This window comes from Dama dama, chromosome X (assembly GCF_033118175.1).
Source record: "Dama dama isolate Ldn47 chromosome X, ASM3311817v1, whole genome shotgun sequence".
NCBI lineage: Eukaryota > Metazoa > Chordata > Mammalia > Artiodactyla > Cervidae > Dama > Dama dama.
The window spans coordinates 33,191,900-33,210,413 of NC_083714.1; the positions used below are offsets into that span (position 1 = coordinate 33,191,900).

The 18,514-nt window shown below is 36.8% G+C and overlaps 1 protein-coding gene across 1 annotated transcript in view; it reads right to left on the minus strand.

The window, feature by feature from the left end:
- LOC133052602 (fibrous sheath-interacting protein 2-like) overlaps nucleotides 1-18,514 on the minus strand; it is a 77,668-nt gene that overhangs the window by 13,566 nt on the left and 45,588 nt on the right. The window contains exon 14 of the mRNA XM_061137533.1: nucleotides 455-622. Coding sequence (XP_060993516.1) covers nucleotides 455-622 — 168 coding nt within the window. The remainder of the gene's footprint in view (nucleotides 1-454; nucleotides 623-18,514) is intronic.

Below are 18,514 nucleotides of genomic sequence, written 5' to 3' on the forward strand. Positions count from 1 at the left end.
TCCAATAGAGACTAGTTTAGCTGATATTCTAACTGGCCCTTTTGGACTCATGTAGTACCATGACAATGTATATCCATTAAAAAGAACTGTGGTAACTGTCAGAATTGTATTTCCTCTGAGTTGCCAAATGAAAACTACAATTCCAATCAGCTCTGTTTTGCTATTAAGGTGTTTCTCTGCATTCCCATTGTTCAAGAAATGGCAGTTCAGTTTGACTGGCTCCTGGAAACTAGCCTGCCACCTTTATATGGGCCACATTGCTGATGCGTTAGGCCCAGGAAAGCAGAGGAGTACTGGAGGAATCAGGGTCCCTAATTCTACTGGGCTGGGCAAGAGAAACTGACCAGACTTTACAAGTGCATTCCCACAGACCTCCCTGAAAAAGGAAATCACAGAAGGACAGACAGGTCTTACTAACTGCTCATTTCCTTTCACCACTGCCTTTTGCACTTACCTCTAAAGGCTTTATATTCAGTCGTCCCATCTGATCCAAAGAAACGCGTTTTTCTTTCTTTCTGTTTCCCGCAACAGGTATCTCAGTTGAGTAACTCTTCCCACTTATTGATGCTCTTCTCAATGTTTCAATGCTGTGTCCAGTTCTAACTAAACACTCTGTCTGTAGCTTGTCAAGAGATTGTGTTTTAATAGAAATGACCCCTAAGTGCTCTGCAACAATGTCGGGATCAATATTAATTGGTTGTTTGCCGAGGTGCGGAATTATCCTAACTGAAAGCTCCTCTTGCCTTAAACCTTGATCTAACCCTTTTTGCTCTAGTCCAGGTACTATTTTGATAGCATATTCATGCACCTTTTCAACAATTCGATCAATGTCCAAATCACCAAAGAGATTAGCACATGGATCTCCTGAGCTAATCATTTCTAATGGACAATTGGAAACTTTCCTGATAATTAAAGAAGCTACTTCTTTAGGAAAGATGTGGTTTGTATCTTTCATATCACGATAAAGTTCTTCATGTGTTCCAGACTGTTGTAGTACACAATTATAAACAGAATCAACCATCTGAGAAATCATTTCTATGCTTTCTGGATTTAAAAAGAATTCTTCAGGATTGGCGACTACAATAATGTTTTTTCTGGAAATTTCAGCTGTCACGGATTTTGTCAATTGAGATGCAATTTTATTTAACTCAGGCTTTGATAAGTTTTCAGCATCTTTGCTTGAGGCACTTGGCAACTTGACTAGTTTAGCCAAGAACAAGGCAATTGTTTCTTCTAAAAACCTGGCATCTAATACAGCCTCTTTTTTGGTGGGAGACTTTGACTTCAGATCATCAATAATCTTAGCCACTTTTTCCATAATTTTGACAGATTCTAGAACTAACTCTGAACTTGATGTTTCATCCTGTTCTTGAGGATGAAATTCGGAACTGGAAATTTCCTTCACCATTAAAAATCCTATTATATCAGAAAGGACATTGCTCTTACCCATTAAATCTTTGTACACTGAAATATGGGAGCCACAGTGCTTTAAAACAGTGCTATAAACAGAAGTAACTACTTTTTCAATAGTTGCACTATCTGTTAAAGATACAGTGGCTGACTCTATGACCTGTGGTACTACTGTAATATGACTTTTAGAGATATATTGTTGGAATGAACTTAAGATTTTTGAGCTTATTTCTTGCATTTTAGTGTTCAGAGGATTGTTTTGTTCCCTTTCTGCTTTTGGAAACATAGATAGAAGCTTTGACAAAAACTTCACAGCAATTTCTTCTATTATGCTAAAAGGCAGTTTGTAAGCCCGGGATGGTTGAGGCTGGGGAACTTCACTGGTTTGGATAACACCTCTAAGGATATTTTCAATAGTATTATCAATTTCTGTACACTGAAGTGGTGTTAATTCTCCAGAAAAATAGTTTTGTAACTGATTTCCAGTCACTTCCTGTACAACTAAATTAACTATGGCTTCTGAAAGGATTTTGCAACCACTGCTAATACACTTTCGTATGCTCTCTTGAGATCCAAATTGAGGCAAGAGACTATTATAAATAGTTTGAACCACTGATTGAATAATTTCTTCATCGTTAAGATGTAAAGATTTTACATACTGTATAATCATATCTTCATCTTTGGAGATCTCTGTTTTAACTGTACTTGCTAACTTCATTTGAAGGGAATCTAACTCTGTGTACAAATTATCTTCAGATATTTCTGTTTTAGCATTGGCTACTGTTGAGAAAATTTTTGATAGAAGAGAAGAAATTATCCTTTCTAAAAATTCGTAAGGCAGCATTATGGTATATGGCGATGATGTTTGACATTCTTTGCAGGCTGTCTGGGCCATTTTATGGACCTTTTTCATAACTTTCTTAGATTCTAGAGGCAAACATTCTGAATCTGGAACATCATCATAAAGTAGCAAGTTTAGCTGATATTGAAGAATTTCTTCTATTACTGCATTAACTAGCCTTTTTGCTAATTTTTCAACATTAAAATTTATGTCCTCGCAGATGGAGTGTTGAGATCTATAATCCTGTAAGATATTGCATATAGAGGAGTGAACAATCTTATTGACCAACATTTTATCAATTGATGGTATTTTAGCCATAAAAGGTGTCTGATATGAAGAAGGTATTTTAGTTGTAGGTGCCATGTTATGTATGGGTGGTATAGTATCCATAATTACCTTTTTCTTGGAAGGTCTTTTAACCACAGACAGTTCGTTTTGCCTGAGAGGTGCTTTATGAACTGATGAAATGTTATCCTCAGATGGAAGGAACTTACTTCCTTGATCTGGGTTTAATACTTTAATTTGAGCATCCGAAAATTCCTTTAACAGGGAATCAATCAGTTTCATAGCCATGCCATAGAGCTCAGCTGGATTTACATCATTGGTTACATTTTGACATGCATCATGTGTATCCAGTGAGGAAGGAAAAATCAGTTTGTTAACTATTTCAGAGATAACATCTTCTAAAAAGTTAGCAGGGAAAATCCTGGGTTTATTTTCTAGTAGGTTCTGAGGATTGTCCCATTTATGAGGTTGCCTTTGGATCTCACTCTCTTCCTCTTTTGCAGGAACATTTTCTTTAGCTGAATTCAGTGAGGCAGGCTGGGCAAAATCCTTGCCACAAGCTTGAGTTACATATGCTGCATTTTCACCTAGAAGACTTGGGTAATTTAAATCATCCACTGGTCCTTGGAGAGAAGATGTTTCTAAAACATTTCTGTAAATGCTTACAGGGACATTTTGGGCATGTTTAGAATGTAAGATCTGTTTGTCATTTGTAGCTGGGTAAGCTGGAGAATCCCTCCTCTTTTCTTGGATCTCTGTATTTCTCACCTTGGATTTCAGAGATGATAATTCAAGAGGTCTATCCCCTTTTCCTAATGAACTTCCTTTTTTCTTGTCACTCTTCTTTTTACCACATATTTCAAAACCTGGTTCCAGGACAACTTTGTTTTTTGTGTCATCCATAGCTGGTGAAAGATGTTGGTATAGCTCATCACCTCGCCCTTTCTCATCTTTTCTAGCCATGCGGTCTTTCTTCTTGATTTCATTCTTTGTAAATGCTGTACCCAAATCCAGCCCCGGAGTAACTTTACTTTTCACACTGGTTGTTGTTGAAGTAAGTTTTGATATGTTCTCATCTTTTGCAGTTGAAGTTTCCTTTTTCTTTTCATCCCCTTTCTTTTTCTTTGCCATACCTCCAACTGCCTCTAATGCTATGGTAGTTACTTTGCTCTTCATAATACTACTTATATTAATACATATTGGCTGCTGGATGCTGCCTATTTTCATTGATGTCTTCTCTTTGAAGTTCTCTTTTCCATTAACTGCTCTGCCATCTATTTCCAAAGTGTCCATTTTGTTTTTCAGTTCTGAGGTTAGGGGAGTAAGTGTAGATGATCGTTCTAGTGAAGAAACTGGGTTCTCCTTCAAGCTTCTGTTTATCTTTGTAAAGGTTTTATATGGTAGGTGTTGAATTCTTTGCATGATGCTATCCACATCTAGAAATGAAAACAAGGTGGAAGACCAGCCTCCTGAAAACAGTGGCAGAATCTTGAAAGCAGAGATTGCCTTCTTGGTTAAAGCAGCAACCATCTCTATAACAATGTTACTTCTATCATGTTTCTGAATATTTTTAGATCCATATATTTCTGTCACCTCATCATACACAGAATTACATACTTTATCAACTGTTTCTTTATCTACTGGTGGAAATGAAAACATTTTTTCAGCATTTGTTAGAACTTTAATTTCGCTTTTCCTAAATTCCCCTATCAGAACATTTGCAAATTTAATAGCCAGGCCCATGATACTTCTTTCCGATATCTCTTTGTCCTTAGGATTTTCAGCAATTCTTGGTAGAGTATAAAATTTGCGAACAAGGTTAATGACGACATCTTCCAAAAACGTAGCAGAGTATACAGAAGTCTGGGGGAAAGACTGTATTTTTTCTTTAATGGGATTCAAGAGTTCAGTGACATCATCATTTCTGGGTAAGTCACTGGTAAATGATTTTTCATCACATAGAAATGGTTGCAGATGGTGGTCCACAATTTCCTTCATAATGAAACCAGCTATTCTCCCAAGGAATGAGCCTCCTCTTTTGTATGTATCTTTCTGTACTTCATCTTCAAACTTAATTTTTTTAATAATATTGTTACATATAGAGTCAGCCAAGTCATCAATTGCCCCTAATTGCAAATTTTCCACATGTTCCTCTGCCTTGGCAAGTCTAATCTCATGTTCAGAAATTTCTGTTATAATATCATCAGTTAGTTTTGAAGCTGCATTCACAAACTCATAATCTGGTGGCACCTCTTCCTCGTTTGGCTCTATTTCAGTCTCAGGTGAAGGAAACATACGTGCCAGAAGCTTGTAAATCATATTTTCTAAAAGGGAACGAGGCAATACAGTAATGCATGATGGCAAGTCATGGCTATCATTGTTGATGGTGTTGAGTACATTTCTGATGATATTCTCCTCTTGGAGGAAGGAATACGAAGTTGCTAATTTTCCTAAAACTAATGACTCCACCTGATAATCATAAATTTCTTCTAACAGAAGATGATATATTTTTTCCCCAAAACTAACAGCATCGTTTTGTATAGCTCTATAAACATGAACCAGAGATTGATAATCATCTAATATTTTTTCATAAATAATATTAACAGTTTTTTTAACCATTTCTTTGTATCCTTCTGAAAAATAGAGATTTTCATGCAAGTGATCTGCAACTAAAATTTGTGAAGTGGTGAATTCCAGCACAATTGATTTTACTAATCTTGTAACAATATCTGTAACATTGGCTTTTGCTTTACATGGATTTTCAGTAGCCAAGACATATGAGAATATACAAAGAATTTTGCATAAAAGCTCAGAAATTACTTCCTCCAAAAAGACAGCTGAATTCACAATGAAGGATAATTCTCTTTGTTTAGGATCTATTGCTCTCTGCTGATAAATTTGCTCCCTTGTACAAGGAAGAGTTTTATCTCCAGGTAAAAATGACTCAAGATGATGGTTAAATATTTCCCTTATTATATAACTTGCTGTTTTTGTTACAGGTATATTACTTATGCCTTTTTTGTCTTTCAAAAGAGACTGGTAAAGCTTTAAATGAGAAATGTCCATATATATGGCATCAACCATAGCCTGGATACTGTTTTCTGAAATTACATTTTGTTTTTCACTTCCACCTTTAATGATGCATATTGCATGTTTAGAAATTATTGACATGATTTCATCAATCAGTCTCACAACTGTGTTGTTGAAGTCTGACTGCAAAAAGTATGGGTCTTCTGCACTGCAGTTCAATAGATTTATCTGAGATAAAACCTGAGTTACTATTTTTTCCAAATGTGTATGTGACAATATGGTGGTATATGTTGTACAAGTCTGTCTTCGGAGTCTTAATGTATTGATTGCATAATGAACTCTCTTTATCAAAACATCAGCATTGAGTTTTGAATATGACTTGAAAGGCAGCTTTGCTATGAAATATGGAGGAATTTGGAAATCGAAAACTTCAGCCAGGATAATTTTAGTAAGCCTCTCAGCCAGTGTCTTGGTATCACTGAAAAAGTCCTTATTAGATTCCAGTTCATATTCTTGTAAAACTTTGCTATATGCTGTATTGATAATTTTTATCACTATGTCTCTATCTACTGGTGGCAAACACAATTGTTCCTCAGCATTTTCTAGGGTACTAACTTGAACTTTTGAGAATTCTTCTGTTATCAAATATATGAATTTTTCGGCTGTTTCCAACAGTTCTTTTTCTGAATCTCTTAGTGATTTTGTTTGTACAATACCTAATGCTCTGTGGAATATTTTTCTTAAAACTCCAGAGATCACATCTTCCAAAAAGGCTGAGGGGTAAACACTGGCAAAAAAAGAATGTCTTCTTCTTGTACTATCAAAGTATCTATATGATGAAGTAAATGGCAACTTTCCATACAAAAATGGATGAAGATGTTGTTGGCAAATATTTTTAATGATAAAACTTGCTATTCTATCAATAAAAACATTGTCACTGCTTGTGATATCGTGCTCAACTGCTTCTTGAGACCCAGAGTTTTGCCCGATATTTCTGAGTGTGGAATCAACGAGACGCTGAACATCCTCCTCTGAATGAACAGATTCAGTTTCATCTTCATCTTTTGAAAATCGAATCTCATGTTGAGAAATTTTCATCCTAATATCACTGATTAACTTTGAAGAGATTTCACTGTGATTAATTTCTGATCTATCTTTTGGAGTTTTGCTGTATGGAACCATGTTAGGTGCAGAAGGAAAGATTCTAGATAATAGTACTCTGATTATTTCTTCTAAAAATGTGTATGGCAGCAAAGTCTTATATGGAGATAAATGCTGGCTTGGCTGGGTAGGTTTAGTGATGCCTCTAAAGATTTTCTGAATTATGTTCTCAGCTGTCAAAATAGTGTAGGAAGAAGCTGACAAATCTCCAGAAAACAGCGGATGAAAAAGATAATCAGATATAGCTGCTACAATTAAATTGGTGATATTTTCTGCAAAAATATCACTGTCTTTGAGTTCTTTACTACCAACAGCCAGCCCATGCTGTTTCAGAACATTCTTATAAACTGAATCGACAAGTTCATCCATGGTGTCTGTATCTACAGTGGGCAATGGCTGCTCTTGGTCATCATGAAGAATGCAGATTTTAGCCTTGTTAAAATGGTTGTTTATTGAGTTTACTATTTTTTGGGTCATTTTATCCAAATCATACTCCATGTTATATTTTGGATTGAAGACCTTTGATAATAGTCTGGCAACAATTTCTTCTACAAATGCATTAGGATAAAAGCTTATACCTAGTGATGATGGCTTCTGGGGTCTGTGTGACCCTGTCACTTCAACGAGAACCTCTTTAACCATATTTGATATTTCATCCAATGGAGACGTTGAATGAGGTAAGCCCTCTTCAGACAAAAAGGGTTGAAGATGATTTTCAATAATCTCTTGAATAATAAGACTGGCCATTCGGTCAACCATAATTGGGCTTTGACTTTCTATACTTTTCTGTATTGACCCAAGTGAGTCAGACATCTGCAAAATATTATTATAAATAGACTCCACCATATTTTGAAGGTTTTGTTCTGTATATACACATTGATAATCATATTTAGTGAGCCAAATCTTATGCTTTGAAATGGTTAACAAAACTTTATTTATTATATAGGTGGATAGCTCATTAAAATCTGAAGTCTTTAAGTATTTACTTCCTAAGCATGAAGCCTCACTGGGTGATGGAATGAGCTGAGATAATAGTCTTCTGATGACATCTGCTAAAAATGAGTATGAGAGCATGGTGATATAGCCTGTTGAATGTTGACTTTGGTAATTAAGTTCACTTAGGTTGTTTTGAAGTTTCAGTAGTATATTTTCAGCTTTGAGAGGGTAATATGAATTAGGCATGAGCTTTCTTATAAAGCACAATGGGAGCTGGTAGTCTATACTGTTTTTCAATATGCCACTAGTTATCTGTTCTGCTATTGACATGGCAGCATATGCCAAATGATCACTACAGGTAACTTGCAATGTATAATCCCATAATACATCATTATAAACAGAGTCAACAATCTTACTAACAGTTTCTTTATAGACTGATGGAAAACACATCTTTTCTTCAACGTCCCGTAAAACAGTGACTTGAGCGGTATTAAACTCATTCACCACACAGTTGATATCTATTATATTCATCTCATTAAGCTGGGCTTCAGTGACATTCACATTTTTGCCCTGCACTGAGGTGGTGAGATTAAGAAAAATGTCCACAATTATTTCTTCCAGAAATGTGGCAGAGTACACGCCCGTGTTCATGCCTCCTGGATACTGTATGTTAAGAAAGGCTGTTGCCTTTTTATCTGGTCTTCGAAGAGGAGGTAGAAAAGGGAATTTTCCTGAAAATTGCTTACTGAATGGGGTTTGCATCTTGGAATGAATCACCCTAAGATTATTTGATGGTCCTGTCAGAGGTTTGCTATCATAACTCATGAATCGCACAGAGTTTTTACCCTGTTTTGATTCTTTTAATTCTGGCCTTTCTCCTTTGGGGAAACTGGGAGGTCTCTCACTTGTTCTGTATGTTAAATGTTTGTCTGTAACTGGTGGACTTCTGGGAGGTTGCTGTATACCGCATGACAATTTTTCCATTAAGGACTTTACCAAGCTGTGGGAAATAATATTAAGCATAGACTCTTGATCTATTTCTGCCAGATTTTCGAAAAGGTCTGGCATGTCATATTCCTCAAATGGCAAGCCATAGTCCATTGTTAAGCCAGAATAATCATCTATACTTTGAAGTGTGTTGAATAGTTGACGTTCTGTTGATATTCCGTCAGAAAAAGGACTATTCATAAGGAAGTTGCTGGCTGTGCACTCTTCCAAGAGCATTCTAATAAGTTTCTCACACACAACATTCAGGAGAAAAGCTGATTTAGGGGAGAGCCCTAGGTTATTTCTAGGAATTCTATGACTTTGCGAGTTATTTGAAGATAAGAACATTTTTCTTGCTGTTTTACCAGAATCTGTATCCCAATTTGGGCATTCATCTGGCAAAAACAAATTGAAAACAATATTGAAAATTTTGTTGACTACTTCTTTGGATTCAGGAGATCTTAGGCTGCCAACCAGAGTGTTTAACTTACAAGCTAGAGAATTTAGTTTACTTTTCTGTATTAGTTGCTTAAGATGGTGAGTAGGAGCTGATTTCCAACCTTTGGCACATATCTGTCTTTTCATAGTTTTTGCTTTGTTGCAAACAAGCAAACGATGGCTTTTAGGTGTGGAGAGTGATTTGTTTTTTCCTTTGCTGTCAAGGTGATGATTTATTCCTATTTCTTTGGACAGAACATGGATCACTCCTATTAAGAGATCCTGAAAGAGATCGCTGAAATCAGCCACAGCTGCTTTTGGGCAATAAATATATTTTGCTTTCACAGAAACCACTTTTGTAACATCTTCCTTTAATATGTCACTATTTAAAAGGATTTGAATAATGACCTCAGAAATGCTTAAAGCAAGTCCTCTGATAGAAATTGACCGATGCTCAAACACTTGGGAATGAACTAAAATAACCTCGCTACAAGTTGTGTCGTCATTTCCTAGTGATTTCTGTTTTGTTTCACCATCTTTGGTGCAATCAGAAATGCTTGAAATTATATAGGAAATAACCAGTTCAGTGAGATGTTCACAAAATTGATTAAGTGAGGAATCAGTGTTGATGCTTCTTAGAGGCTGTTTTGATTCATATTTTTTGCTTAGTAGTGTGGAACTAATAGATACTTTTTCATCAACAGGACCTTGAAACAGAAAACAGTGGTATTGTTTTAACATGCATTAAGGAACAATGTTGCTCATTCAAAATACTGGCAATATTTTATATATGAATTTCACTTTGGGTATACCTTACTCAAGAAATAGAAAAACCTAGTCAAGAAAGGAACTGAGTTTTCTTCAAATGTCTATTTCCCACCTGTGAAATCTTTACTTCTGCTGGGAAGCCCATTTAAAATTCAAATCTCGCTGGAAAGGGTGTGGAGAAAAGGGAACCCTCTTACACTGTTGGTGGGAATGCAAACTAGTACAGCCACTATGGAGAACAGTGTAGAGATTCCTCAAAAAACTGGAAATAGAACTGCCATATGACCCAGCAATCCCACTCCTGGGCATACACACCGAGAAAACCAGAACTGAAAGAGACACGTGTACCCCAATGTTCATCGCAGCACTGATTATAATAGCCAGGACATGGAAGCAACCTAGATGCCCATCAGCAGACGAATGGATAAGGAAGCTGTGGTACATATACACCATGGAATATTACTCAGCCACTAAAAAGAATTCATTTGAATCAGTTCTAATGAGATGGATGAGACTGGAGCCCATTTTACAGAGTGAAGTAAGCCAGAAAGATAAAGACTGATACAGTATACTAACCCATATATATGGAATTTAGAAAGATGGTAACGATAACCCTATATGCAAAACAGAAAAAGAGACACAGATGTACAGAACAGACTTTTAGACTCTGTGGGAGAAGGCGAGGTTGGGATGTTCTGAGAGAATAGCACTGAAACAAGTATACTATCGAGGGTGAAACAGATCACCAGCCCAGGCTGGATGCATGAGACAAGTGTTCAGAGCTGGTGCGCTGGGAAGACCCAGAGGGATGGGATGGAGAGGGAGGCGGGAGGGGGGATTGGGATGGGGAACACATGTAAATCCATGGCTGATTCATATCAATGTATGGCAAAAACCACTACAATATTGTAAAGTAATTAGCCTCCAACGAATAAAAATAAATGGGAAAACCCCCAAAATATCCCACTTTAAATTATGCCTATTTAATCTCATCTGTAGATAGGGAAAACTGAAAAACACTCCTCCATATAAAAATTATGCAAATGGGTAACATTTTTTCTTTTAGCATATTGCCCAGTTGAAAAACACACAGCTATACAGGTAGATAAACAGCCATCCCAAATCTAAGGCTATTTTCAGAGAAGTGGTGAATGTAGCTTCTTGCATGTGAGGGCTAAAAACAACACTCTTAATGCTGTCATTGACTTTTTTGCCCCTAAAATCATGCTATCTCTTTATAAGTCATCCCTCACTCACCTCTGGTTTCAAAGTTGTTGAAATGTGTGACCACTGATGTAGTAACATATCTTGCTACTAGGTGGACTTCATGTGGTCCCAGTTCCCAGTCAGCAAAAGCAATGACTCCAGGCTCTTCAAGAGTTTTCTCTAACTTCAGGTACTTATTTTTCCACTTTTCCAGTAAAACGGAATCTTCTCCACTTGCCACAAGGCCTTTGTTTTCTTCTTCAGTTCCATAGCTGTTTCTTTCTTCCCATATTTTAAGCAGGCTTTTCTCATTCTTTAGTTGTTCAGATGTTAGGCAGTGAAGGCTTTCCTTTGATATAAAAAACGGCTTCATGGTTTCCGTATTTTCAGTAGTGTGTAATGTTTGATTTGAAAGGCCAAAACTTGTCAGCATGGTATTGACAATATCTTCTGCAGCTAAACATATTTTGAGTGGAGAAATGGTAGTCTGTATTTCATCTGGGTTAACAAGTGGTTTGAGGGGCTCATAGTGAAGCACTCTTTGATTTTCACCCTCTTCCGTTTCTCTGAAAGACATGGGGTGCTCTAGTGCTGCCCGTGCAGGGTCACTGGATTTCTGAGATGAAATTTGTGAGACAGTGTCTTCTGGGAGAGAGGAGTCTCTTTTCACAGCTTGATCAAAGTAGCTGAAGACGTGGGCTTCACTTCTAGAAGATGATGGTTTAAACTCTGATTCGAGCCCTTCCATTGGCTCTATGGTTTTAGTTGAATCTCCTATAGAGTGGCTGACACATGCAGGTACATCTAAGGAAGTCTTGTCCTTTATTTTCGTATCTTCCTCTGAATAAGACAACAAGCTGGAGATTTGTGGAGGATCATCCCAGCAGCTAATTCCCTTTGACTTTGAAGTGGACATTTCTGGTCCAGTTGTAAATCGGGAGCAATTAACAGTGCAGGCATTTTTAGCTCCTTGGAGCAGATTTTCCTTTGGATGGTTTTTGATCATCAACTCATAGAAATAAGTGCACTGGTCCATCAGTGTGCTGATGATCTGATTTGCTACGATGTTTTCTTCAAATATGCTAGTTGAAGATGGTTCCTTGTGGCATTCTTCTTTGTCTAGTTTGTTCTTAATTATACTAAGCATGTCAGTGACAGTATTAACAGCATAAGTAAGCAATTCTGAATGGAAAAAGTAAAGCTGTTGAAGGGCATTGTCTATGTTTTCCTGGGAAATCATACTACTTGATTTAGATTCATCAGGAAATGTAGTCAGTGTTTGTAACTTGGGAAATATTGTTTTCATTGGTGGTTTCTGTTGCATAGCAAAGAAGTTTTCAATAGGTGTTCTCACAAGTTCAGAAAAAGCATATGTAGAGACATGTTTAAACTGTAGGTCTACAAATGACTCTAAGGTGTTCAGAACCCCTTCCAAGATCTCTTGAGTAATTTGGTGGCCAGCAATCCCCAGTGTTTTGTCTTTCAACTTTGTGTTATAAGTTGGTACATTGTTGAGATTGTTTGTTCCTAAGGAACCACATTTTCTTCTAGCAGCAGTTTCTTTCTTGCTTTGTAGTGTTTCTTTACTATCTGTTGTGAACATCTGAGTCAAGAAGCACAACTCTAATTTTTCAAATAGTTTTTTAATGATTTCCTGGCCAAATATATTAATTTGTGCTTGAGAATCCTCAACTCTAGAAGCAGCTCTTTTAAAATGATGGTGCCTGCTTTCACAAGGCTCAAGAAGTGACAAAGTTAAAAGTGAAACAGATTGTTCTAATTCTCCTGCTTTTGTTGAAATTTGATTCAAAACAGCCTTGGCTATCATCAGTAGCTTATCTTTTTCGTTTTCCATGTTGCTTGATTCTGTTTGCCATTTGTCAAACATTTGTTTAAAAATATCTTCTTTGGGAAAGAGTTTGTCTAATTGTGAAGAAACATTCTCCAAAGTGAAATGGGCTTCTGGATTTGCAGCAGAGGTTGTACTAAAATACCCCCGTGGAAGTTTGATATCATCTGAATGTGAGCCTTTTATTGGATTGGCCAAATTATTCTTCATAGCATGTAGTCCTTGCAAAACTGCATTCACTATTCCACTTGCTCTCTCAATTTGATCAGAAAGTAAAGTGTTTACATTTACCACTGCTCTATTTTGCCTCACCTCTTCAAATTCATTCACAATTGTTTGCAGAATGTTATGTACTATATCCCTGGCATACATTTTTAGCTCTGCAGTGGGGAGTTTTGCTCTTAGTGAGGGAGTTTTGGCCTCCCCTATTGACAGTAGGTGTGGGAGCCCAACGGAAGTCTTGGACCAGCTACCTTTTAGGGTCTTCTCTCTAAGACCTAACTTGGTTTTGCTTTGGGCTTTAGCTCCAATAGGTCTGAGCTGTGGTTTTGTTCCAAATTTAGCTAAAGAGGTAACTTTTGATTTTGTTTTAAAATTTGTCTTAACACTTGCCCTAGGGCTGCCCTTGGGGCTAGCTTTAGAACTGCATGGCCTCAGAATTTCATCAGATTGACCTTTAGGGGATGAACTCTCTTCTAGATTCAGCAGAGCAAAATCTGAGATCTTTTTGAGAACCTGTTGAACCAAGTGTTCGCCCAGTCGCAACGGAGAAAATTGCAATGAGGTGTTTTCTAATGAACTGACACTTCCAATGCCTGTGTAAGGATAAACTCGTGGTATCACAGGTTTAGGGGGATCACTGCTTTTTTCTGCTTGTTTAAGTTCTCTAAAGCATGATGGATTCATCAGTAATCCATCACTGCCAGAGGCTTCCATTTCTCCTCTGGTCTCACTGTTTTCATATAACGAGGTCATAATTACTGAGAACATTTTTCTGTAAACACTTTCAACTATGTCATTTGCAACACTGCTTATATGTGACTGTAAGGCTTTTTTTTGTGCAGATGTTTTAATTTTAGAATCAGATGTAAAGTGGGGGAGTTCATTAAATGGAGAACAACGTTCTGTGTTTTCCCATACCCTTTGATATGCCTTCTTTAAAATTTCCTTAACTACACTTAATAAAGAATTTGTTTTTTCCTGTCCAGATTCTCCATTTCTAAATTTTTCTTCCAATGTCCTTCTCTGGTTTTCCACTTCTGGTGTTTTTTGGTTTTCACCTGAGTATTTTGAAAAGACAGACAGTTTGGTGTGGTCTTCCATTTCTCTTTGACCTGGCACTATTTCATTTTGTACAGCTAGTTGGGTAAAAAGATCAGGGTCCTGCTTTAAGTAAAAGCCACTTGCCTTCAAAGATATTTTATTACATAAACTCTTTAAGATGTTGTTGACAGTTTCACTTGCAATGATGTTTTCTTGAAATGAAGTATTGTTTTGATATGTATACATCTTTTGGATTTCTAGGTCTATGTCATTTTTTATAAGCGTCAAAATGGTATTGGCGATTAGGTCAGCATATTCCTTAAGACTAGCTTGTGATATATGAATTGCAGGTCTACGGTTTTCTCTGTAATTAGCTAATGTGTAATTTGTGACCTCTTGACTGAGAATGGTTCCAGCTGTCGATATTTTCGGGACAGTCACATCTAATGGCGTTTGGTTTGATTCAAGAAACACACTGTCATTTTGTTTACAATTTGTAAATTCTGAGCCAACATCTGGTTTTTCTCTAGTCTCAGGATCAAGAATAAGTAGCAAATCTATTCTTTCTGTGGCAAAAGATTTTAATCTATTCAAAATAGTTTTAGTAATAAAGTGAGCATTTTCCTTACATGGATCAGGAGTAGATTTCTTGGCATCTTGTTTCTTAAGTACAGTTGTCTGATTATCATCAGAAAGAGCTGATTTCAGCTGAACATCTCTTCCTTTTCTTGCAAACGGAAATCTCTCCCTTTTCCTTTCATTCACTGAATCTATAACAGGAGGTTGCTTACGCTTTGCCCTTTCATTCACTGAGTTTGTAACAATAGGTTGTTGACGCTCTGCCCTTCCATTCACTGAGTCTTTACTAGGGGATTGTTGATGCTCTGCTTTGGAAAATGCATCAGAAAATTCTGTAGACAATATTGGAGAAATGGAATCATTTGCACTGATGCAAACCATGATAGCAGAAGTGAGATTTTGAAGAACAATATCCACCATATCATTGGAAATCATAGCAACGCACTCCTTAGGAACTAAAAGTGTAAGAATAGCCTTATTTACATACCTAGGGTCCCTTTCAGAGTTTGTTTCTAAATGTCTCCGACTTACATTACAGTTAAGAGTGGATACAGCAAGTGGGAGATTATTCTCATCTATTGTTTCCTCACAGATGTCAATTAAGATACCTTCAATGGTATCTAGTATTTGAAATTGAAGTTTTTTACGATAATCACTTTTATTGAATAGCTTTTCAATAATATCTTCTGGCGCAACTGGATCAGTCTCTCTGTCAAATACATTTTTTTCATATTTGCCTTTAGTAGACACAATATCTAACACTGTGTTAACAACTTGACTTGGAATACTTTCAAAAGCCACAACACTATGAGTTAAGAATGGACTTCTTAGGTCTTGATCTAATTTATGTTTGATTCCTTGTAAAATTTGTCTAGCCACTTCTGTTGCATACATATTTAATTTAGAGGCACTCAGTTGACATATCGAGGTGGTCTTTCCTGATTTACTGTGATCCATTGAGCAACAGGAAAATTGGTCTTCAGAATATGAATCTTTGGTTGATAACCATGGTTGTTGTAAAGCAATCTCATCCTGCTGTGAAGGTAAAGCCATAGGAACTGTGAAACTAATGTGAGGACAAAAGAGAGCCTTTACTTTTGAAGTAGCAAATGCTTCTAAATTTGTTAATATTGACTGTATAATATCTTCAACTAAATTTATTTTGGTCAGTTTACCAATATTGAAAGTGGACTGAAGTGTGCATGGATTTCTGTCCAGTATGGTAGAACAAACAGGGGACTTTCCTCCACGGGTATGTTTAGGAAAAGAGATATCTGCTGGAAAGGTGATAGTATTATACCTATTTTCACTTTCATTTCTATCTGTCATGGCAGCAGAATAAAGTTTTTGAAATATGGTTCTAATGACATCATCTGCAACAATGGTTACATCTGCTTCAGATACTAAAGGGCCCACTGTTTTATCCAGGGATTCAACAGATGTTTGAGCAAATGGTTCATCATCAGCATGAGGAGTGTCACATAAATGGGACTGGGGAAGAGTGAACGCTTTTAACTGACCAATTAAATCATTCTGAAAAATTTCATTCAAAATACTTCTTACAATGGGCACAAGTGGGGACTTCTTTGGCTCTTTGAGTTCTACTTCAAAAGTTTTTAGTGTTTTTTCTAGTTCCTGTTGCTTAAGAGAATCTGATTTAGTTTCATCTTCTGTTGGTCTTTCCTCCCCAGCACTTTCTTTCTCTGTATCTGCAGGATCTTCTAGATATGAATCTGGGTCAGCTCCTCCAGGAAGAAAATTTCCATAGATTGGCCTATATCTGTAATTTTTAATGCCTCTCTCTTCTGGTTCAGGTTCATTAAACGTATCTGGAGAAATTGCCTCTAAAATGAAATTGACTAAACTCTTAAGTATTTGTTTCTCTTGTAGTGGCTTACTTATACATGTGTCCAAATCTGGCAAGTTCATGTTTATTTCGGTTTGAAGAGCTTTCAAAATAGTACTTGACACTTTCTTTGCATGCCTGTATAAAGTCGACTGCAATCGTTTTTCATGTGTGTTACCACAAATGTTGGTATTTTCATTTTCACAGTATGTCTTGTTCGTTTTATTTCCACCAAGATTTTCTAAATTTCTATTGGCAAACCCTTCCAACGTAGCAAAAACCATTTCAAAGATGTCCGAAGCTAAGGTTTTCAGTTTATTCAGATGCTTTTCTTTTGTGGTTACTATTTTGGGGGCAGTAGTTTTCCCCTTGTTAGTTACCTCTTGGTTACCTGGCCAGGTCACACTGGATGCTATGCTTGAAATTACATCATAGCATCTGCTCATTTCCTCAAGAAGCAAAGCAAATGACAGGCTGTCAGTGTCAATATGCTCTGAGATAGCTTTAAATTCTGAATTTTTGAAAATGCCATCTGTGTCAACACCACATAGTTTTGAAACAATACCTTCTAGAATTGTATGAGAAATGAGCTTAATACTGGACCGCAGTGTACTGGTTGTTCTCAAATTCTTATTGATCCCCTCTGTATTTTGCTCATCAGATAGGGGAGAATGTGGGTGGTCTCCAGTGAGCTTGCATAACATGTCATACAAGGCATCTCCAATTCTGTCTAACACTTGAAATCTAGTACACTGGTGAACCTCCTCCTGCATGCAAGGGCAATGAGAAGGCAAAAGTTTTTGTTGATCAATGCCATCAGTCCCATGTGAGATTTTAGACCTTAGCTTATCTGAAGGGACTAAAATATTACTTTTATCTGTATTTCCACTTAACACCTCACAAATGCAAGTAGCTAATGAACTTGTCATAATGTCATTATTTAGCTTTGTGACAACAGAGTCTAATTCATTTTCAGCGTCAGCAAAAAATCCTGTATCTCTAAAGTTCTTGGGAGGGCTATTCTTCCTAACATTTAGATTTTTCTTATTGTGTCGTAGTTCTTTATGGATAGCATCCAAAACAATTTTTACCACTTTAGTTGTGAAAGTACTAAGGTGAGATCGAAACGAAGATTTCTTGTCGGGAGCAGGCTTTGAATGGGTAGCGTGGCTTTCTGGTTTGAAGCAGGTTTGTAATTTTGGACAAATAAATGAGTTCAACTTCTTAAAAATTGTGTTAATGATTTTATCAATAAGGTTATCTACAGATTCTGATGTTGAGCCACTTGTTCCAGATTCTACCCAGGGAAGTTTTGTAGGGTCCACGCTAAGTGCAGATAAAAATTTCATCTTCCTTTTACTGTCAAACCATATTTGTAATGACTCTTCGTTTGGTACGTCAGCATTATTTAGAGAAGTTTGATGTACTGATGAAGAATGTCTGATAATATGACAAGAAGTTATGTGAAGTATTTTTAATATATCATCTACAATATCTTGAGATACCATATGGATTTCTGACACAGAGAACATCTGGTCCATCCATTCTTGATGTGATGGATCTTGTGGTTTTCTTGAGGTAAGAAGCGAAGCCTCTCTACCATCTTCATAATCTGAGTGATCAGACGGCCCAGAAGATAGATCTTTGAGTAGCTCTGCTAAGATACTCCTAATTATATCTTCTGAGGCTTTTTGTATTTGATATGTTTCATCTTGGCTGAAAAGCAAAATGTCTTTATTCAAACCTGGCTTGTCCTTTAAAGGGTCCTTATTAAAAGTTGGAAGGTCAGTATTTAATCCCTGATCATGAAATGCTACTTTGCGTCGATAAGCAGGCTTTGTAGGTAAGTTCATATTTCTTTTGCGTTTAAAATCAGCATTTGCCCCAGTTAACCAGTAGTCAGGAACCTGTTCTT